Raw genomic sequence first — 23713 nt, 5'->3', positions numbered from 1 at the left:
TTATGATGGGAAAGGATGCGCGCTGTGTGGATTTTCAGCTAACACTGAGAATAATGCCACTTGCACCAAGATGTAAACACATCAACAAAAACAAGGAAGCTATTAAATAACAGCAAATTACTTCTCGCTTATCATGATAACTGTGCGTCTGAAAGCTCTAGCACTTTGTAGGAAAATACATATAAGACGGGTTTATATTTACATTAAAAAGTGTAGCTTTTGTGCTCTGATAAAGAGTAGGGATCCAGGAGGACAGGTCAGACCAGGTCACAGAACCATCAAGCGTCACTGGTTCTTATGAGGCAAACTGGTCTCGTATCAACACGACTATTCTGAGATACTTTATGAGTGCGGGCCCCGGCCTGCGGGAAGACTAATGCTCTGCTCCGGCTTCGGCCTCAGCCTGGCCTTCTCCTTCCTCCCTGCCTGGTCTGTCTCTCCGCTGTGGAGGAACTCTCATCTGGGCTCCCTTGGCAGAGGAAGAGAGAAGTCACTGCTGCTTAATTAATGGTGGAAAAAAAGCTTAGCGTCTCGCAGCGAGAGAGAGAGAAAGCAGTCGGATGGCTCACCGCAGGAACTCCTCCAAGTTAGGCTAATTACATAACCGCGTCAACCTATTGAACACAGGGTCAGGATGCAGCCAGGAGCCGGCGTAGACGCATCCGTGTCCCGGGAGAAAGAAACTCCTTAGATCTCAGTTGTTTTAGTATCCTTTTACATCTTTTCAAGATATCTAGTGGGATGTCACAAATATAGGGAATATAATGGGAAAACAATTACGTTGCTCCTGGCAGCAGAACAGTTGACTTTTTAAGAGATGCAGGCAGGAAACTAACATTTTCATCCCACAATACATCAGCCACCTTCATTATTTTACCAGGCAAATATGATTTCTAGAACAGAAAAGAGCCTCCAGATGATGGCTGGTTAACTGCCAAGATGTCCTCTGTGTTTCAAAATCATTAAGTACAACAGCTATGCAGAAATTTGGCTTGATGGCACTGGTGCAGATACAAACTGAAATGTTAGAGTTTCATAGTAAATACTGATACACATGGTTCATGGATTACAAGTAGCTCACATGGTTTGTCTAACTTGCTGCTTAACCAACCATCATCTGGAAGTCCTGCCCAGCTCTAAAACTCTATTTGGCCATTAAAATAGTGAAACTGTCAGCTGAATTTTGAGATGCCAACCACCATGGTCAGAGGACAAATAAAACTTACTTTCCTAGGTTTTGTCCTAAAATGAAACACACACTGCCTTCACTGTGTAATCTGTATAGGACCAGAACTCTTTTAGAGACCGGACACTCAGTAGGGCTGAACAATTAATTGAAATTTTATCAAAATCAGCCTACTGCAATTTTCAAATCGCAGGAGGTGCAATATTTGTTAAAGGCTAAATGTGTGTCAAAATACCATTTTAAATTAAATATTGTTGTGCTGCAGAGATGTCCTGGCCTACACATCATATTCTACCGACTTAAGAAAACATCTTTGTTTGGTACAGATCCCCGCAAAAATCACACCATAATCATTTTAATACGTTTTTCAATGAAAATGAGAATAATGATGTAAAAATTATCATTCCCTCTAATATTGCAATTGCAATATTAGTCAAAATAATCGCAATTAGATATTTTTTCAAAATCGTTCAGCCTTAACACTTAGGTGACAGTGAAGACCATAGAGGTTAGAGAAACAGGAACTGGGACTGAAAGGTTGCTGGTTCAAAGCCCAGAAGCCTTCTTCTGAAAATTGGTCTCCCTTCCCTTGACAGCTGCTGTCTAGGTGCCCATGAGCAAGGCACCCCGACGGCTTAGCTGCTTCAGTGGGGCTATTCAGCGACCGACAGGAGACTGTGGTTGTCCTGGGTGGCTCCCAGTGTGGATGTGTAAAACTGAATGTGAAGCAGGGCGTTATTGAAGAAGTGCATGCGTGCTCAGCAAACCTTCCCTGGATAAATTAAAGTTAATGACAGTAAGAGTCATTTTAAACCAGCGACAGGTTCTGAAACTGACAGTGGGGATAAGAGCGGGACGACTGAACCCAACTCCCCCCCAACACTTCTGCTACGAGAAAATCCCAAGGAAGCACTATAGTAAGATCACTAAAACCAGAGCCAAAAGCACAAGAGACACTGATATTACAAATACAGACAAGATCACAGTTTAGCTGTTCTCTATAGGGCAGCGTGGAGCAGTGCCGGAGTCAAGTGATTGTAAAACTAACTGACACAATGAGTTGAAATCCCACTGAGAGTAACTCAGCTGGACACTCTGGCCAGTCCCCCGTTCTCAAGACCACAATCTGAGGCTTTGGGCCGCTTCACACAGTTCATATCCAGTGGAGCAAATTAAAACCTGCCACTGGCCAAAAACGGGTACAAATTTGGTAAAATGCTGGTAAATTTTAGCTCCAGCCGGTAAGCTTGTCCACCCCACCAGACACTTTGGCAGGTAACCAACCGTCTTTGGAAGTTCGTTCCAAAATGTGATTTCCACCGTATCCACCTACACAAAATGATTGGTAGCATTAGATTGTGGGGGACTAAGAGAAGTCCAAAAAGTCATCGACTGAAGGAGGTAAATATAACTACAACTACTGTCTTCTTGCATGATTTTGAGAATCTCGCAACACTGGTCGGGGTTGGGGAAAAGTCATGGAGGAACATTTTGGAAGCTGAAATATTTCAATTCAAAAGTTCACAACAGCCATTAATGAACTGTTTGGCCTTTTTTAGCGTTAAAAAAAAAATGTAGGATAGCAGGTAACTTTAGAGACTGAATCCTCTAGATTTTTGAGGCACTGAATGATCAGTTTCAGGTAAATGAAGCATTTTGGTCAACAACTCTTGATTTGAAAAGTCCAATTGTAGTGTAAAAATCAAATGTCGGTAGAGTGGCTGGTGAATGGCCTGCACATACACACACACAAAAATGAATTGTCTGTGGAATTTGCTTTACGGCTGTATTGACTATTCATAGGTGATGCCGTTTTGCAACGAGCACCACGGTGACTTTATTAGAAACACAAGTCTAGGAAAGGAAGCAAAGGAAGGTGTAGGGTGACAAGTTGATGCACTCTTAAGAGCAGTCAACACACACACACACACACACACACACACACAGCCAGCTTGCCAGCTTGCCAGTATCAGGGGAAAGCCCCTTGTCTCTAAAAGCAGTGAGTGTGTGTGTGACCGGGCGATCGGGCTTGGGTTACGGCAGGAGAGAGAGTGAGCAGCTCCAACAGATGGACTCAGCAGGTGACTGGACCACGGCCTGAAGGTCAATATGTAGGATATTATGTACGTTGTGCTGGGATATTATGTATGTACACACACACACACACACACACACACACACGGGTCTCCACCATCGCAAACAGCAAGCACAAACACACACTGTGTTGAGGCAGACTGTACATTAGTAGAACAATTAGACATGCAGCATTATTGATGAGGCAATGTCAAGGCGCTGTGGCTTTGACCTTTGCACTCCTCGCTGTTGTTGTCATGTAATTAACCTTTAATTATCCAGGGAATGCTCTTTTCTCAGCCACACCCTGCTTCACATTCATACAGAACCACACATTCACACTGGGAGCTGCCCAGTACAGCCAGTCTTTTACTGCTGGTCACTGAGCAGTTCAGGTGCAATCAGGTGTGTTCAAGTCCCCATGACATGAACTCCCATTACTTTTACTACCTGGCAAACAGATTATCTTTAATGGTGACCTCATGCTGCACCAATAAAATGCGTAAATAAAAACTGCCTTTCTCTACCTGACTGATATTCCAGTGGTTTAGACTTTTGAACCAACCCGTCCCAAGTAAAGATGCCGTTTCATGGGGTCTTTAAGCACCTTGCTCAAGGACACTTCAGCAGCAGTTTTTGAGGAACCCAGTCTGGGGATTTAAACCGGTTGCCTCTTGACACAAGTCCGCTTCTCCAACCTCTAGCATCCAGCCAACCCAATGTTGGTTGTATTACTGCCACTCTAAGCTTTTTACACTGATTCTCTGAGTCACTCTGAATAAGAGCAGTTGTTAAACACATCAAAAGTAACGCATAAAATAAAACTGACCAAAGGATCGTCTGACTCATACTGGCATCCTGCAGGAACTCCTCATCTCCACAAAGTCAACTTGTAAGGAACTGAGAAAAATGTTTGTTTTTTCCAGTAGTGTCCATTGTTTTCTGAAACTTTACAATGTGTTTTCAATGGTTCTGCTTGACCTCAGGATGCCCCATCAACTGTTTTGTTTTGCTTACTTTCCCCTATGTGAGGAAAACAAAAAAAACACAACCACCAATAGGAGTAACAGGTTTTTTGCAGGACATGACAACAGGTTCATGTACATATGTGAGCGTTAGAGATCCATGATGAAAACATGCACATCTCTATGCTTTACTCCTGTTTTAACAGCTGATTGAACCCCAAGTTACACTAATGTTAATGGCATAAGGAGGGCAAGAAATTTTAGTTTTTATCCACCGCCCAAGTGTGTGGACAATTTCAACATCCACCAGCCACTTTCACTACTTTACCCACTAACTACCACGGCCTCCAAATGAAGGTTGGTCACCTGCCAAAGTAGGTGGCAGAGCAGACCAGCCAGAGACAAACTCCAACATGTTTCCATTCAAATGAGCCGATTTCTTTCTGCCATTTTTTGGTACCAAGTAGCACCGCCAAATCTTTGGTCTTTTCTAAAATGCACTAGCACCTGGATGGTGGCGGCTGGTGGTTCCAACTTGCATACATGGCCAAGCCTAAAACTATGAAGCTCTGTGAGGGAGAAATTGATTTTATTTACATGGGAGAGATGAAACACAGTCGCACCATGATGTTATGTTCGAACACCCCCATCCATTATTCAAACCTCTTCTTCTTCTGCAACAACGCTTAAGAACACTAAACGGATACTGTGCATGTAAGCGCCTCAATCGGAACGGCAACTGTGCCTCTTATTTCCTGTTCAGCTGCATAGCATCAGTACTGCCACTACAAAGCCTATAGGCCACTGAGGTTAAACATTACATAAAGGATTACAGTGAGGAGTTGATGCAGGCCGACAGTCATAACATCTGTTCTGTTTGCTAGTCAAACTATGAAGACAGAGACCCCACAACATGGCATTAGCTGTCTGTGCAAATCTCCACAGGAAACTGGCACAAGACCAACTGGTCAACAGTCATGAAGCTGATATGGAGGAAAGTCTCACAGGCAGCCGGGTTGACATTCACATGCACACACACACGTACGCAAATATGGTTGTTCCAGTGCAGCAGCATACTCTGCCTTATGCATAGCATGATGCAAAGCTTGGTTTGGTTTAGTTTTGCTAAGTGTGCTGGGGTAAAGTCTCCCTTACATGTTTACCTGAGCCAACAAAGTTAGAAGGAGGTTGTTTTCACCCGTCTGTCTGTAAGCAAGATGTCTCAAAAAGTAACTAACGGGTTTGGATGAAATTTGATGGACAGAAAGCCCGTGGGCCAGGTTGATTAGATTTTGGTGATGATCAGGATCTGGGATTTCTGCCAGACAATTATCCGTTTTTAACAGCATTGCATTCACGTGCCATCTTCTCAGAAAATCAAACCCGGGAGACAAACGATAAACAAACTGAGGCTTATTGAGGCTGCAGCTTTGCAAGTTGGAGAATTGTTCAGCACTGGCAGAGGTTTGCGCTCTAGGTTTACTACTTTGAGACCATTGCGAAATTATTGAATTCAATGCTGAATTTTATAAAAGTTGAGGACTTTCAGCAATTGTGTTCTGCAAGTTGTAATTCCTTTTCGATGTCACCTATAGAGGATGTAAACTTGCGAACTGGAATGGTTAAATGAAGGAGGAGGAGGAGGACAGGATTGAAAACAGCTGAAACCATGGCAACACAGTCAGTCCACCATGTCTTAAACTATGTAAAACGTGGTGTACCTGAACTGGTTGACAAAACTGGTGCCAGGAATGAAATGTGTATTTCGCTTACTGAGCCGATAAAGATGGACACCCAACCGAAAGCTGTCCAAGTCAAGCATGGTAGCACATAGCTGGATGTTTTTTCTTGTATCGTAGTAGATTTTAATTTTTAGATATTAAACCCAGTATTGTATTGAAGCCAAACTCTAGTATTGTGAAAACACCGCAAGGGTCGTGCACAACTCTTACAGCATCGTACGGACAGTCCATACCTATAGTATGCCTAGAACAGCACAGTACTGATAGTCTGTTATATAATTGTAGTCCCAGTATGCATGGCGCACGGTACTGATACTGTACCAAACACATATTGGCTCAGTACAGGCAACAGCCCGGTACTTGTGTAATGGAAAAACTCAAACATATAAATACATATTCGTGACCCCGATGCAACCTACCCGTTCCCATATCTCCATGTTCTCAGGTCTCATATAGGCTCCCTGTGAGGCGCCAGGCTCCTGTCAATCATTAACACATCCAGTCGTCCAGGGTAAACTTTGCTCCCGCTACTGGAGCTAACAATACAGGCAGACAGGCTGCAGACACACTGGAGGTGTGGAGGCTCAGGGCGCAGTCACTCCAGCGTTTAGCTAACAAGGTGTCACAGGTATTTCCTGTGTGCCGCTGCTGTGGTGTATTGTGTCTTACCTGAGACAGAATACAGGAGACAGAAGACAGAATAGGAGAGTCAAGCGAGTTCCTCATGACAGCAAACACTCAAGGACCGACACTGCACTGAGACCCAAGTTTTAGAATGAAGAAAGCATCAATGATCAAGCTTCTTCTTCTTCAAACTGCATGAATGTTCCTCGTGAAGTTTGGTGTGCTACTCCCTGAAGGCCACAGCATGGCCAGGATGCACTGGAGTTGCTTTTGATATGTTCTTTTGAACTAGCTAAATACTTTTTACAATTTTGCCTGAACAGTGCCTTGGAGCTCCTTCTTTCATTAAGCAACAACGCCAAAGCACCTTCAACAAATCACACCTCCTCACACACCAAAACCCAATAGAAGTAATAATACTTTGCAACCCAATAGGTTGCAAAGTACAAGAATCAAATGCTATTAATGTGTAGCAGTGAGCTTAAGTTGGTCTGATTTATGTTGTTATTTCAACATGGTTTAACATAGATGCCAATGAAGATCTGTAATCAACAGCTGTCTGTTCTTTTGTCTTATGTTGGATGTGAAATATGTATGGCATCATGGATTGGGCAAAGAAAAAAAAAATCTTTAGATCGCTGTCCAAATAGTTAAATTTCCACCCGCATGTCTTTGGGCGAGCAGAGATCGACTCCAAGAATAGCTTGAAGGCTGAAACGTTTGAAGTTTTCTTTCATCCTCTTTGCAACCAAAATAATTATTTTCACTTAGTTTGCCACGATCTTCTGAATCCAGAAACTCCTTGGCGTTTTGAGTCCTCAGTACGCAGGTTGGCAGGCTGGCCTTGTGTTGGAGAGACCCTGCCATAGCTGAAAGGTCACAGGTTCAAGCCCTGTGACAGCCGATGTGTCATGTCAGTTTCCTTGAATAAGACACAAGTCACATCAGCTAAATACCTGAAGTGTAAATGTAAAACGTAGGCAGCAGCAGTAATATCTGGGACGATTCGCACAAAGGCGGTGTTCACGGGCCCAGGTGAGGGCCGGGCGCTCGCAGGACGCACATAGCAGGCATTCCTCCAGCCAGGAGCAGCAGCACACCAAACACAACAACACCGCCAGAACAGACACCTGTCCTGCACCCCGGCCCATAACTCACCACTCTCTCCTGCTATGCTTTCCTTACACAACAGCCAAGTTATCCGTCTGTGTGCGTGTCAGTCAGCCGCGGTCAACTCATGTGTGTGTGTGTGTGTGTGTGAGTGTTGTGTCAGAGGAAAGCCATGTCCTCTCTCAACACGTGCTCAAATCCACTGCTATGAACTGGATCCACTCTCCTGTAATGTCAACACTCGCCCCGCTACAAACCCGGTGACATTCTTCCAACTGGAATCCAAAGGAGAAACGCACTATTTTCACCGGTGAACTTTCCATTCTCCTCTCTCGGCCAGTAACAGCGCTTGTCTTCAGTTACCGTCTCCAGTCCATTTATAAGTCCACCTTTCCGCTTGCCTCACACAGACATACCAGCGGGCCGAGCGGCGGCAGCGGCAGCCCTTGACAGCACAGGCTAACTATAACACTCCACGCTCCTGTGTGAAGTAGCGTGCGCGCCCCCACACACACACACACACACACACACACAAACTATACTGGCACTCACTCAGTCAGGTTCCCGTTCCCTGGCAGGTTCCTCCGGTAGAAAACGATAGTCATGAAAGTCGCAATCTGAGCCGATTTGAGCGGAACATGCGGAGAAGAGAAGTTTGGTGGACCCACGCTCGTCTTGCGGCTTGTTTGTAGCGAGCGGGGCTGGAAAAGCGTAAAGAGACACCGCGTGGATCAGGTTTCCCCCGAGGGGAGGACGTGGAGGAGGGGGGGAGGGGGGTGGAGGGGAAGAGGCAAGAGTGTCGGAGGGGGGGGGGGGGGGCTTCATTGGCCGAACGGAGACCAGAAGCGGCGGGGGCGGGCAAAACGCTGGGCGGTATTGTACATCCCAGTCTCTCTCTCTCTCTCTCCCTCTCATTCTATTTCTGCTCCTCTCTCTTTTTTAAGTCTGCTGCTGCCCAGGGAGGTCAGAGACAGAGATCAGTCCTCCTACACGAGGTGGAGGTGAGCCCGAGACGTGAGGAAAACCTAATTCGAGCCGAAAATGCCAACAACACCTTCGGCTCGAGGAGAACTTGGCCCAGATTAGCCTCGCTTGCTGCTGAAATGAGATATCTCCCTCCACTAGGCCGTATTTCTCATTTTTCCACATTTACACCCCTGCATTGGTGATAGAGGGGTTTGATTCTGGGACGTCACTGCAGCTCACGTCACTGTGCAGGAGGAGAACGCACCTCCAGGAGAGCTGGGAGGAAGATCACACCGACGTCACAGGAGGAGGAAACCAGATTTTTTTTTGTCGCCCACTTTTCATCGTGTCTGACTGCCTTCAAAATCCGCCAGATGCTTCCACTATTTCACTATCCAAACTGACCAGGCACAGTCACCGTGTACCAGCATTTGGCTTAGTGATTAGTGGCAATTTCCCATCCTGCACATGAGTTAGTATGAATTACCAACTTGTTTGAATAAGTCAAACCAGACTGGTAAAGATCCCATATGCGTCCTAGGACTGCAAGATTAAAGCTAAAATGATCATATAGATTATTTTGCTAGATATTGTGAACACGACTATTAGTCTTGAGAATTGAGAAAGGAACGAAAGTAATTTACTGCACCCGTCTTATGTTAACATCTTGATTTGTAACTAAAATAAAATGCTTCAATACTGCCGATATGGAGGGAGGTTATGGGGGAGAAGAGAGGAAAGAAGAGGAGAGGATATGAAAGAAGAGAGGAGAGGAGGAAAAGAGAGAGGAGAGGAGTTTGTCCTTATTTATCCGGTGTCTGGCTGGAGTCATCTCCTTCCCCTCTTCTTCCTCCTTTCCTTCCTTCCTTCCTTCCTCTGCCACGGAGCATTAAAGGTCTCCTAATCCTTCCTCCAGGCTTCCCGCCAGCCTCATCACTCCTCTCTCTCTCTTTCTCTCTCTCTCTCTCATTCCTCCCTCGTTCTACCTCGTTACAGGAACATCTCTGTGGCAACACTTCACGCAGCACAAAGTAGTGAAGCTGTTGATGAGACTGTAATAACTGCTGTATATTTACATTTTAACAGAATAATTCTATACTGTATGGTTTCATCCAGGCAATCTTATTCCATCCAAGCTGATAATTCCCATAAAGCTCAGCTAGTTGTGATGTTTTGGTTGCTATGCCAACTCTTATGGTAACCAAGGAGCTAGTTGGAAATGTTTCTTGCCTTTTCCTTATTCTTATGCATGTTTATTACTTTGGAGAGAACTTTTCACAGTGCACATGCGCCAATAACAGTAGTACAAAAATCATAAAACCCTTAGGGACTATGGTGCTTCCATACAGCTTTTAGAGAATAGGGAATACTCTGTTTTCTATTTCAATTATTCAGTCATTTGAGCATCCATGCTCTTTTTAGGTTGCAAATATTTGAGTTGCAACTCTAACAGGTGGGCAGCCCCAATTCATTTCTAATGGCAGATTACCTTTTTTGTGCTCCTGATCACAAAAAAAAACACAGCATCTTGCAAATTAATGCATTTATTTATGAATGCATATTGTCATTTAGCCATAATCATGCAGCCCTAAAAGAAAAAAAAAAATCTTGCAGTTTCCTCGTGTCGTGCAGGTGACAGGCCAGGCTCTCACTGCCTTCCACTACTTGACTGCATACAGAACACATGTACAGGGGGTCAAAGGTCACTCCACTCACAGTCAGCAGCTGATTGATAGCGGCGTGTGGGAGAACGCAGACTCTGCATCGGCACCATCTCTACCTCTCAGCCAATCAAAATCAAGTATTCAACAGAGCCTTTGTGTTAAAAAGACAGCAGGCACACAATACAGCAAGCTATTGACCAGGAGCATGTTCTTCAATACTTTTTAACAATGAGCTGTGAGAGAGCTTTGGAGCATTTGTAGTAACTTCACCTAATCATGGGTAACTTATTACACTTATATCTGCTTCAAAAGGTTGTCAGGAGCGGTTCCATATAAACCCCCTGTCCACACTTTAAATATGCATCCTCATTTCCTACTGTTCAGCTAAAGGAAAACATTCGGTTTGGGTGTTTTCATCAAGCTTGTCACAGATTATATGTAGAGTCAGTAATGCTCAATAGTCAGTGAATAGAGTTTTATAGGAGTTCAAATCAAAACAGGGAGTTATAAACCAAATATAGGATGGTATCTTGGGGGTGTAGGCAGCTAAAATAAATAGCATTCAGTCTCTGGCATCTTGGTAGCTTGAACACACACACACACACACACACACACACACAGAAGCCATAGCTACAGTAGCACTCAGGCTTTGGTATCAAGATAGCCTATACACACACACACATATGCACGCGCACAGGCCATGTTGCACTTTGTCCTACCTACACAGTGTGTAAATGTTTTACATGATTTATTATTTGTTTTATCAGCATTATGTATATTGTATTACCGGTATATTGAGTTTCTGGGGTAGAGTCAAGCTTGTGATGAAGTCTCTTTTTTTAAATCACCTCTAAATCATAAGTAGCATCACTTTATTTGCCAAGTACCAGACAAGTAGAGAGAATTAGTCTCGGTGACGTTGTTGCTTGGAGACATGTCAACAATTCAATATTTGCACTGAAAATTTTTCCACTGTGTAATTGGCGTAATTATTATTTTATTGTATTGGATCATTGTCCTGCTGGCCTAAGGCTTGTTTGAATGATTGATGACAACCATGTGGTACACACAAAATATATATATAGTCAGTGCATGGCTTTGTCAATTCAGAACTAAGAACTGATGATGGTTTATGAATGAAATGTTTTCTGTTGTGCACTTTTTTAGTTTTTAGTTGTCACTTTTGCATCTTTTCTCTCAGTGTGTTCTCTATTTCTGAACCCACACACCGGAGACAAACCTGCTCTATCACAGGACTTTTCCTTGGAGCGCAGACACCTCTAACTTGTTCTTCTAGTTATTTTGTTTACCATTTTCTGTCATTACCCGCTCTATTTTTTTCTTTTATCAATTTCCGTTTTTCCTTTGCAGACTTTGAAAGCTTTTGAAAACCGCTGCACGAGTAAAACCGAGAATTACTGATTATTATGAAAATTCCCCACAGTGTGCGTCACAGTCTGCAGGCCGGGGCTCCCCCTGAGGAAACTGCACCCTCCTCGCCTTCCTCTCCATGTCTAGGAACGAGTCCCACTGCCAGCCACGGGATTTATGTAATCCGCTGTGCCTTACGAGGGCCCGGCTTGTCGTTTTTGGCTGGAGTCAGACCCGTGACGGAGACTAACCCGCCGGTGGAGAAGGAGGAAGAGGAGGAGGAGGAGGAGGAAGACGAGATGTGATTCGTGGTATCACGGACAGTTAACCTGACAGGGCCAAGGATACAGCTGTCCAGATCTACGCCCACCTCTGCTGCTGCCGCTGCACCTCGGGGCGCGAGGTAACCAGGACACGACCGAATGACGTGCAAGTGAAGAGGAAAAAAGTCAGCTCACTCCGTTAGAAAAGAAGAGGAAATACTAAACCCTAAGAAACCCTATGAAATATATGCAAAATACTACTCACTTGTTAAAAACAAGCAGGATGAAAGTGGGAAGAATTCAGAAAAACAGGAAATATTTGTTAGAGAAGAGCAGAAATGGAGTGTGCAAATAAACTAAAACCCTCAAACAAATGAAATGAAATTAGTAAAATGAAGGAAAACAGGTAGCTTTGTTAGAAAACACTCCGCTGATAAATCATATCGCTGATACCACTCTCTCATAAACAATTACATCCTCCAACAGCATGATAAAAATGAATGGAAAAGCAAGGAAAAACAGGAAACTCTACTGCAAAAAGAATGGGTGTTATGTTTGTCCAAAAATTCCAGAAAAGAAAGAGATACCCGTGATATTTCTCTCCTATAAAAAAAATAAATAAATAAATGACATCCTGGAAAATCATGATGAAACGGATAGACGGGAGGAAAACAGGAATCTCCATTTCAAACAAATGGGAGACGTGTCCAAATAAATAAAAGTGAAAAGAAAAAAGAAGAATCACATCGCTGAGATCATAAAAAATACATCGTAAGAGAGTAGGGAAAAAAAAACAACATGCATGAAAATACAGCCAGGATGCAACAAAAGGGAAACAGAATCCTTATTAGAAACGAAAGTAAAAAATCGTAAAAACAGAACTAATATCTTGGCAAAACGCAAATCCCTGACCTCTCCCTCTCTCTCTCCGAGCGCTGGTGTAAAACATTCCTAAGTGGGTTGAGCCTTCAGGCGGCCAAGGAGACTGCCAGCCAGTTAATAAAACACAGCACTGCCAGATATGCATCTCCTTGGCAGTTATATAATGTTAACAGATTAGAGGTAGAAGAGGCTGTCGGGGAAAGAGCAAGCCGCACAGCAAAAAAGGGCAGTCGGCGTGTTTGGCAACCTGAAGGCCAGGCAGGCATCAACATCATCTGGTAGGGCTACGCTGGCCAATTTGATTTATTAATTGGATTTTAGCGGTAGGTTTAATTAACACTGCCCTTTCTCATCCTATTTCAGCATTTGTCACACAGTGTTAATCTACAGAGTTAAGTTCACAGCGGACCTAGAGCGAGAGTCTAACTTAATCCTGGTTTACACTACCAGCCAAAGGTTTGTGCACACACGCATTTTTCTTTATTTTTACTATTTTTCACATTTTAGAATAACAATAAAGACACCAAAACTATGAAATAACACAAATGGAATTATGCAGTGACAAAAAAAAAATGTCAAACAAATCAAAACTATCTTATATTTTAGATTCTTTACAGTATCCGCCCTTTGCCTTGATGGAAAGGCTTTAGAAAGAAATTCATACATAGGATCAACTTCACTATTCATATTTGTCTAAGAAACTAATTTCAAGCATTTAAGCAGAAGCCTTTAGATCAAAATGGCTTTAAGAGAATGAAAAACACAGAACATTCAATCAGGTGGGTCCAGACTGTTGACTGGTAGTGTGTGTGTACATATATGTGGGTGGAGGGAGCTTGTGAACAGAAGGAAGGGATCCAATTCAAATGCATGAGAGTGAATGAGAGACACTCTCCTCCTTCTCCAGTGACTAAAGGCCTTGATATACTTGCTGCAGAAACGAATTTCAGCCAGTTGGTACATGTAAAGACACGTTTACGCAGATTTTTCACACACCCGCCCCCCGCCGTGTGACCGTCTGCAATTGGTCTAAAATATCATGTCTCCATTTCCGTTTCCGGTTGATTGCTTTTTTGTTTCCATCTCCATGCTGACATCTCATGATCAGCTTTTTCAACATGAATGGTTTGGAGGCGGAGCTTGCTGAGCTCGTCAGAGGATTTCTGCACTCTTATGATGAGGATTTAGAAACCATTTGGTTTAAATCCTCATATTCACTCAGATGCCTTTGTCACTCTTTCACGGCAGCCATTGTTGTTGTTGTGAGTTTTTGCCACCGCCATTTCTGGTTTCCCTAGGTTATGGTTACCACTTTAATCTTCATGTGTCCCCACTGGTGTGGTGTGTAAATAAACAAACAGTGCGAAGCCACAGTGAGTATACACAGATTTGCATGTAGCAGCGTGTTCAACTGTGTTTTCATTTCAGGCAAGTTAAGCTTGGCTGTGGACACCATGGCCAGTTTTAGTGCCATCCTCCATCTTTTGAGCGGTACAGGGAATGTAAATCTTAACTCTGCTACTGTTAAGTGTCAGACTCTGTCCATCAAGCTGCACAGTCAGACAAAACTACACATCAATGACACAGGAAAGCCATGATTGTAAAACTCAGGTATCAGTATGAGTCCTCTATGGGTCCTTGTTTGCTCTCACTATCTCTGTCTCAGGTAAGAGACAACACAGTACAGAAGCAGCAGCCGGGAAATAACTTTAACACCTTGTACACAAATTTGTTTGCGCCGACGTGTTCGACTGTGTTTCTATTTCAGGCGAGGCCGACTTTGTTGTAAGAATACCGCCGCCTGAAGCTGCTGAGCGGCGCTACAGGGAGCGCTGCAGTGGAGCTGCTCACTGGGAACGTGACAACTGAGGAACTGTGAATGTGAAGCAGAGCGGAGAGCGTGCTCAGTCAGTCCGTCAGTCAGTCAGTCAGTCAGTCAGTCAGTCAGTCAGTCACTCAGTCAGTCAGTCACTCAGTCAGTCAGCTCCGGATACATACAGGCAACAGAAGAACAACAGTAAACACGTTCCTCCTGGTGTTTTACATATGCAATCATCTAGAGTTATGCATGTCCATTTACACAAGACTATCACAACTTAGTTTAATTCACCTACGTAGGTTATTCTGGGACAATATAGTAGGCTAATGCCTGGTGCTATTACACAACTGAAATGTTAGCAATTTACCTTAGATAATTCATAATACTGTAGTTAGTGTTTACAACTTTATTTCTTTTCCAGGGATTCCCAGTTAGAATTTGATTCTGTAGGACTGCATAATTAATCATAGATAATTCTATATTGTAAATGTATCTTTCCATGATAAATATCCATGTAATTTAGTGATATTGAAGTGTTTGTTATATTTTCAACCCCCCTTGAAAGTAGGTGTGGTATATCGCACTTCCAATACACATGGCCAATCACAATCTTTGTATGTGCAACGTGCGCAAAACGAAAAGAACAAATCAGCACCTGTTATGTTGCGAGAGAAAAATCCTAAAAATGTTGTTTTAGCTCCTAAAAGTGGATCATCATCTGTCATCTGGAGATACTTTGGTTTAAAACAGATAACAAACAAGTCCAGATTCTGTGCAAAGTTTGCCTCAGGGCTGTAGCTGTGTCTCCAGAGTAATAAAGTGTAATTACTTACTTCAATATTGTAAATAAGGAAACAATCAGTGTCAGACGGTAAGAGACAAGACTTTCTAGCTGCTGTTATTTTGAGGTAGGCTCCACTGAAAAAAATGAAGAAGTGTAATAAAATAATTGAAACCGAAACAAGAAATAAGGATTAATAATTGTGATCACAGGGAAAATAATCGGGATTATAATTTTTGTCATAATCGTGCAACTCGAGCAGTCAGGTGCATTTACTATTCTGATTTTAAGAAAGAAACGTTTCCTTTAAACCAAATCAGGCATAACTGACGCTGTTTGGATATTTGGTTCCATATTCAACAAGCAGGCTGCATTTCTTTACCAGAGTCGACTGTTCATTAGATCAACAGAGCCTGTGTGTGTGTGTGTGTGAGGGTCAGGTGTGTGAGGTCTGGTAGCATGTAGAGGTTTACATAAGGACACTGAGTGTATGTGGAGCATGAACGTAGAGTCACACACACACACACACACACACACAAACAGAGATGAAGACAGAGGTGCTAGCATGCACACACACATATATACACACATTCACACTCGAACGCACCTTCAAATGCGCAGATATACACACACACACACACACACACACACACACACACACACACACACACACACACAGCTGGTCACAGATGCAGAAAGAGGCACACTCTCTCTCTCTCTCTCACACACACACACACACACAAAGTGGTGGACTAATTATGAGGAAGCAGCGGTGAGTGGCACACCAGCTCTGTCCTCATTATACCAGAGTGGGCACAACCTGAACACAGCAACACACACACTCTCTCTTTCTCTCTCACACACATACACACACACACACACTGTACTCTAGGGAGGGAGAGCACAGGATTCCCGTCCCGTCCAGGACGCCAGACACACCCTCCCTCTGTGGGCCAACAGGGCCGCACCTTGGCTGAGGATGAACCAGGAAGTGGCTTTCCAGCGAACCGCAGACTGACAGGCCGCGGCTCTGTCTGAGTCGGTCTCTGTGTGTGTCTGGTTTCTGTCAGGCAGCATTCCTCCCTCCCCTCCCCTCCCCTCCCCTCCCTCCCCGCCACGCCACGCCACACCACACCACACCAGGACTGGATTTACACAGGTGAAGAACGGGGTTTCTCAAATCTGATTCAGACCTGGATCCAACAGAGCTGGGAAGGGAAGTCAGGTGGCTTCCTTCAGTCTGGAGGAATTCTGGCTCTTTATTACGGCTCGCTTAAAATCCCAAATCTAACAGTTTAGATGGTAAAAATATTAGTACTGAAACGATTAGTTGATTAATCGATTATAATTTTGATGATAAAGTAAAAAAAAAAAACATTTGCTGGTTACAGCTTCACAAATGCTAAGATTTGCTTGGTTTTGTCCATTTCATATCATTAAAAAACGTGTTATGGGTTAAAGTTATTTTAAGAATCATTTTGAGTTCTGGTAACTTGTGATGGGCTTTTGTCATTATTTTTAAATGATTAATCGAAAAAATAATTGACAGATTAATCAATAATGAAAATTGTTAGTTGCAGCCCTAAAAAATCTAGCGTCTTACACAGAGCTTTCATGTTAAAAGACATTTTCCACGGGTGTGAATTAAGAGACACACGTGCAGAAAACTGCTGAAAACACACAAAGGCAGAAACGTGTCTTTCTGAATCAAAAATAAAAAGGTGCAGGTTCACACTTACTCAACCCAGCACCTGACAAAAGATTTGCGTACAACTATGTTCATCATTCACAGATGTATACAAGCTTTGAGGAGCCAGATGTGATGCGATTCATACTCAGTGTATGATGTGAGCAGAATAAAGTCACATTCCCCCATAAATGCTGAGAAATGGAGGATTAAGTCTGTGATACACCGTCTCTCCGCAGAGCCTCTCCCTGCACCGTGACGCACAGACAGACACTTTGACCGGCCCATGTGTGATCACCATGATGATCTACCTGTCTGGGCACGTAGCTAACACACACACACACACACACACACACACACACACACACACACACACACACACACACACACTATTCATTCTCACACACGCGCAGAGGAATGGGTATGAAAGCATAACACAAACTCTCAGATAGAGATAGAAAAATAACTGTTTCATCCACAGTGACTGGTTCAATCCCAAATTCACCAGTCCTGCTGCACCAGTTTAGTTGAAATTTCAGAGTTCAAAGTACTGTGGAAAGAAGTCAACATACAGAAAGCAGACTGACACTCTGTCAGTGAGTCGCTTACATGTTAGAGACCAGTTGAAGCTCATATCGCAAATTCACAACAGGATCTTTCACCAGTTTCTTCAACTAATTTAGTCTGATGCCAGCCAACATGGAAGATAATATTATTAATAATATTAGCTAGGCATAATGAAATGGTTGGAAGAAATTACTGTCATGTTCCTGTACTAATATTAAACATTTTCTTTTTTTCGTATAGCAGCGCTTGACAGGTGAGCCAGAAAGTTCATTTCAGACCCTGCCGGTAAGGTGTCGTCTTTTTTTTTTTTTTATGTTTTCTCAAAAACAACGAGTCAATATCACACCAATTAAGGTTTTTTCTCCAATCAACAACAATCTCAGGATCAATAGCTGCGGTGACCAGCTGGTGAACTTCATGATCTGGCCACAACATCCTGAGTCTGCCTTACTTTTTGCATAATCACAAACTCAAAATCAATTTCAGTGGCGTTTCCCTTTAAATATTTCAACAACCGTAGTGAATGCACATCCACCCTCAGCCTGGGTGTTTGTGGTGTTTACTTGGTGACACCCTCCCCCCACACACCCCACCCCACCCCCACACCCTCCTTCCCTCTTACCCTTGAGCAGTGGCAAGGGCGTGAGCTCTATGGGTTTGCCCTGAGAGCGGAACTGGGACGAGCTCTGCGACCGCTTCTGCTTGGCCTTCCTGACAGACTTCCGCGAAAATCCGTCCACTTTGTCCACAGATGGAGACGTGGTGGCTGCCGAGGACATAGCCCTGCTGGGAGACACACAGAGGGGGTGGAGGGGTGGGGCGGGGGGTGGGGGGAGGGACGTCAGTCTGGGAAACACTGGAACGCTGCGGGTTCATCATCATGACGCATACAAGCATCAAACAGGAAACAATAAAACACAGAATCGTATTAGAAATGCATTTGGAAGCTCTGAAATCATTCGTTTCACATTAGGGCTGCATGATTAACTGTAGATCACAATTTTAGCTTCCACAATCAATAATGGTAGAATATTAAAATTTTGGCAATATTGGAACTAGGGTTCAACTGATATGGGTTTTTGAAGGCGGATAGCAATAATAATATTTTTCGATGAAGTTGATGATAGCCAATATTTTGTGCCGATATTCAGCGTCTTTAAATTTGATCTTTTCATGCCAAAAAATTCTAAATTTTCAGTTTTTCCCCTGAATTTTCTTCTTGTCAGGGTGGAAAAGCCTCTGAAAAAGCATTTATTCCATCATGGGACACTAAAACTCTCCATTGAAACCCAAACTGATGAAATTTTTTCAAATGGTAGAGAAACTCTGGGAGACATTACTGCCGTTAAATGAAGAATTAATTTACAAAAAGAATAAAATGTGCAAAAGAAAATAAAATGTCATTACAGGTTTTCCTGTAGCTGTGGTCAGGAGGAACCTCCATCGTATCAGAGGTGGAGACACTGACTGATATCTGATATTTAACAAAAAGCTAATATTGATCCCACATATCAGTGTAACCCAACTGAAACAGTTCATTTCACTTGTATTTGAGAATAGTCCAGATGCTGACATATGATACCAGAAGTTCAGTAAAATAATTTTCTTGCTCAAATCATAATAGTTATTAATAACAAGTGTGACTGTAATATCTGGCACAATAATCAGGATTATCATTTTAGCCATAATCATGCAGCCCTAATGCAGATTAATTATAGCATTAAAGCCATGAGTTTTTCTTGGTAGTGCGCTCATGAGAAAAAAAAATAAAAAACACCACCTGACTTTTCTTAGCTACAGAAACAATCCACCTTCCTTCAGCATTTTATTAGTTTGTTTCACAACAAACCTGCGCAGCCAAAGCAGACAACCTGATTTTCCCAGCATGGGAGAGTATTTAGGCCTCGGCCTGGTTACAGTACACAAACACACCGCCTCCCGACCTGACCGACACACACACACACACACACACACAACAAAAACACCACCGTCAACACACAACAATGGTGCTGCGGTTCAGAGCCGAGGCCACAGAGGGAGGAAGCTGAGGAAACGTCCACGGCTGTGTGTTTGCTGCTGATTACGTCTCACTGCGTTCATCAGAAGCCTCAACGCAACGCCGCTCAGTCTGTGACACCAACGAAGAACAGTAGAGATGCAGAAGTGCCGCTCTTCACTGCGCGCCCGGTGAACTACTGCTGCATTTCTGACCCATACAAGAGGAACTGTTTGGAAAAATACAATCCACTTTTGCTTTCTTTTCAGCTGGCAGAAGTTACAAGGAACTGTCTGGTGCCACGCCGGTTCAGAAGCTTTTTTTTGCGAGACATTACACTAATTTAGCTCTTGGTAGGGCTAATATAGCTTTTTGAAGGCCAATACTGATAGTTTTGGATTGTAGCTGCCATCAATATTTGTATTGATCATCAATATGTTTAAATTTGACCATTTTCATGCCAAAAAAATCCCCAAAACCTGGAAGTATTCAACGTTGGAAGGGTGGAAAAGCCTTTAAGACCTTAAAACTGTCTCCTGAAACCCAGAATAATCATAATCATAATATATTCATTCATCCTTGTGGGGCATCCAATCAAAATGTGGCATTAAGAATCAATTCAGGTTATAAGGGCTTCCTATAGAAAGCCAGTGCACTAGTGAACAACTATACAATAAATATTGAATCAAACAACATGCATCATGTCAGAAGTGGACAACACTGACTTGTCAATTTTTCATAAAAGTGTCTACCCTACCCTATTTCTTGCATTGCATTAAAGACTTAATTATCTGCAGTAGTTATGCAGAATAAATGCAGGATGGATGAATAAACTGGAACTTCTACAATGGCTGCCGCTGCAGGTAGAGGTCAATAGGGTAATAGGTTAAAAGGCTCTGAATATTCATAATGGTTGTCCAGAAATAGTTAAGCATAAATATAAAAATATAAATACATACTTGCTACATCAATCGTCTTAAGTGCTGTCACTTTGACCCCTGAACTCCTCACTGTTGGATGCTTGTAATTACAGTTAGCCCATTTGCCGACATTTGCCTTTTTTATTAAATATCAGACATCAGTCTGTCACTGTGGCCCGACTCTGATATGATGGAGGTGAGGAAATTATTTTACTCGACAGATTCAGTTGTTGCGGTCTGTGGACCCTGCAGAGAAACCTGCCACACCCAGACTTCAGGAGCTGCTAATCAACTTCCTTTAAACACACAGGATGTCTCTCAGCAGCTTCAATACAAAAATATTGATATCAATATCAGCCTTCAATATCAGTCACACCCCACTTCTAATGTTGATGATCTCAGAGTTGAAGCTTATTCTACAGTCGCACTCGTTGCACATTGCTCTGGATACAAGTGTCAGTTAAATTCCTGACATGTCAATGTAAATATTTTCTTTGTGTAGGCCTAATTGTGTAATTTGTATATTTATAATTCACTTATCAAATTAGTAGGAATGGGACCATATGCTCACAATATCTCACAATACACAATATGGGGTTTACGATTCAATACAACCACGATACGATGTAAAACCTAAAAGTTTAGTGACAAAAGCTGTGCAGAATCATGTTTATTTCTGAGCCACAAATCTTTCTAGCAATGACATTGGCTGCTGGAATGTAAACAACATTGAAAATGTCATTACAAAGTGACAATAATATAATTTGGATGGAGAGCTTGTGAAACTGTGATGGTCAAGAGTCTCATTAGTGATTACTACAGCAGAATAACATGGAGCTGATATCACCATTCATTTTTCTGACCCACGATACGTATTGTCACATTTTTGTACCACGATATATTGAATTTCTAATATCCCTAAAAAAAAATTTGGTATCTGTACACTTCAACGGATGAACAGCGAGGGGAAGAGTACGAGGATCCTATTCCAACTCCAGTTCACTCAGCTGTATTAAACGCAGGCCTGAGAAGAAATGAATCAGAGAATCGTTATGTAAAAAGACGTGAATGAGACGCCGCGGGCCGTACTTGAGCAACACAGTCCTACACCTCTCCACCGCTCTGTCAGGTCACCGCCAGTCATCTGTCCACCAGGCCGCGTGTATTACAGCCGGCCAAGGAAGACAGACAGGGCAAGGAGAGGAGAGGCACCGGGACACTCAGCCTTGAATACCAACACACACACACACACACACACAATGCTGTCATCCTGCTGCCTGGGGGTATGGATGGCACTGGCTGACTGTGAGAGCTTTTTACAAATCTTTCTGAGGCTGGCGTCGAGTTGGGGCCGCACAACTGACCGTCTATCATCATAAATCGCAGTTTTACATTGTAAAATTAATGATTGCAGAGTAGTCGCATGTTATTTCTAATGTCCGCTGTTGTTAAAAATCGTCAAGGAGTTGATATGAGATGCCAAAAGTGTGGGAAAATAACTTTGTCTTGCCCCTACTAAGTATGCCATATCACTCTATAGATGACGATTATTCTTCACACTGACAAACATCAAAATGTGTGGGATGACGGGCGTCTGAAACCACAGAAAATGTGTAACTGTATGTAGCCTATAGTGGGACGACACAATGTTTTATACACTTTTCCACACTTTTTTGTGCAATTTTCAAATTTATCAAAAAATTTTACAAAATTATTTCTCCACACATTTCCGGACTTTCTAGACCTGTGTGGGAACCATGTATATTCACAATGTGTAGCAAAATACCTGGGATTATCAATTTTAACAATAATTATGTAGCTTTACTTGGAATAGAGCTCCTGAGGTCCATTTATTTACTACTCTTCCCTGCAGGTAAGGATGCACAGATGAAACTCACACTGCCAATGCTAATTAAATACGAGACTTGGGAGTTATCTGCCAAAACTGATCTGCTACAGACTCATTGTTTCCTCTTTCATAACTACACAGCTGTTAATAATCCATTTGTGTGAATGAATTCTTCTTAGGATTAGTGTCATCAGCAGGGTGGGAAAATACCAGCAGCCAAACGCCGGTACATCTTGTCTGCTAAGTTTGACTTCTCTACCAGACACTTTGGCAGGTAACCAACCATCATTTGGAGATCCGGATCCTGTTCTATTCTAAAAATGATACTGGGTGATAAAATAGAGGCTAAATATACACTACCAGTCAAAAGTTTGGACACACATTTTTCTTTTTCTACTATTTTTCACATTTTAGAATAATAGTAAAGGCATTAAAACTATGAAATAACACAAATGGAATTATGCAGCGACCAAAAAAGTGTTAAACAAATCAAAACTCTAGATTCTTTAAAGTAGTCACCCTTTGCCTTGATGGAAAGGCAAAGGCTTTGGAAAGAAATTCATACACAGGATCAATTTCACTATTTATATTTGTCCAAGAAACATATTTCAAGCAGTTAAGCAGAAGCCTTTAGATCAAAATGGCTTTAAGAGAATGAAAAACATAGAACATTCAATCAGGTGTGTCCAGACTTTTGACTGGTACTGTAAAGTGGACAGCTAATTTGGGGATGTACACAAAAAAAGTTTCCTGCCTTGGTTGTTACAATACCTAAATGTTGACTTCTGTGCCAATATAATGCAAAGTATTACAGCTTCAATTCTACACCAGTATCACAGGATTGAACCAGTAGGCAACTCTTCCAACAGGCTTTGACACACAGCTCTCTTCCATAAAATATAGAAACCATGAAAAAAAAAAAACGCTTTGCACCAGAAGCTTTTGTGCCAGTTTTGCCATTCAAACCACGGCACAGGACTATTCACATGTCATACAAAGTGCGTCCCACAACCAAAACAGTCCCAGCATAACAGCCTTATCAACTGGGCACAATGTAAACACAACAAAACACTGCAAATCGACACCTCAACACCTGTCCCTCTGCTGCCGAGCCTCGCACAGACCAGACAGAGAGGGTTAAGGGATCTAAAATCACCTTCACATTGAGATTATCTCTGTCTAATGGCTTATAATGGAACAGCTTTGACATACACACTTTGCGCTTCGTAACCTTTGACAACCGTTTCT

The 23713-nt window shown here is 42.7% G+C and overlaps 1 protein-coding gene across 5 annotated transcripts in view; it reads right to left on the bottom strand.

The window, feature by feature from the left end:
* ppp2r5eb (protein phosphatase 2, regulatory subunit B', epsilon isoform b) overlaps positions 1-23713 on the bottom strand; it is a 47679-nt gene that overhangs the window by 20848 nt on the left and 3118 nt on the right. For 2 of the 5 annotated variants that reach the window (XM_078289384.1, XM_078289381.1), the window contains exon 2: positions 18323-18486. In XM_078289384.1, the coding sequence (XP_078145510.1) occupies positions 18323-18479 (157 nt within the window). In that variant the 5' untranslated portion in view covers positions 18480-18486. Of the gene's footprint in view, positions 1-8252; positions 8321-18322; positions 18487-23713 lie in introns of those variants that run through there. The other 3 variants (XM_078289383.1, XM_078289382.1, XM_071913671.2) reach the window with 2 other exon arrangements.

The sequence above is a fragment of the Centroberyx gerrardi genome, chromosome 17 (assembly GCF_048128805.1).
Source record: "Centroberyx gerrardi isolate f3 chromosome 17, fCenGer3.hap1.cur.20231027, whole genome shotgun sequence".
NCBI lineage: Eukaryota > Metazoa > Chordata > Actinopteri > Beryciformes > Berycidae > Centroberyx > Centroberyx gerrardi.
Note: the sequence above shows the minus strand (reverse complement) of the source record. Positions and strands in the feature narration are given on the sequence as shown.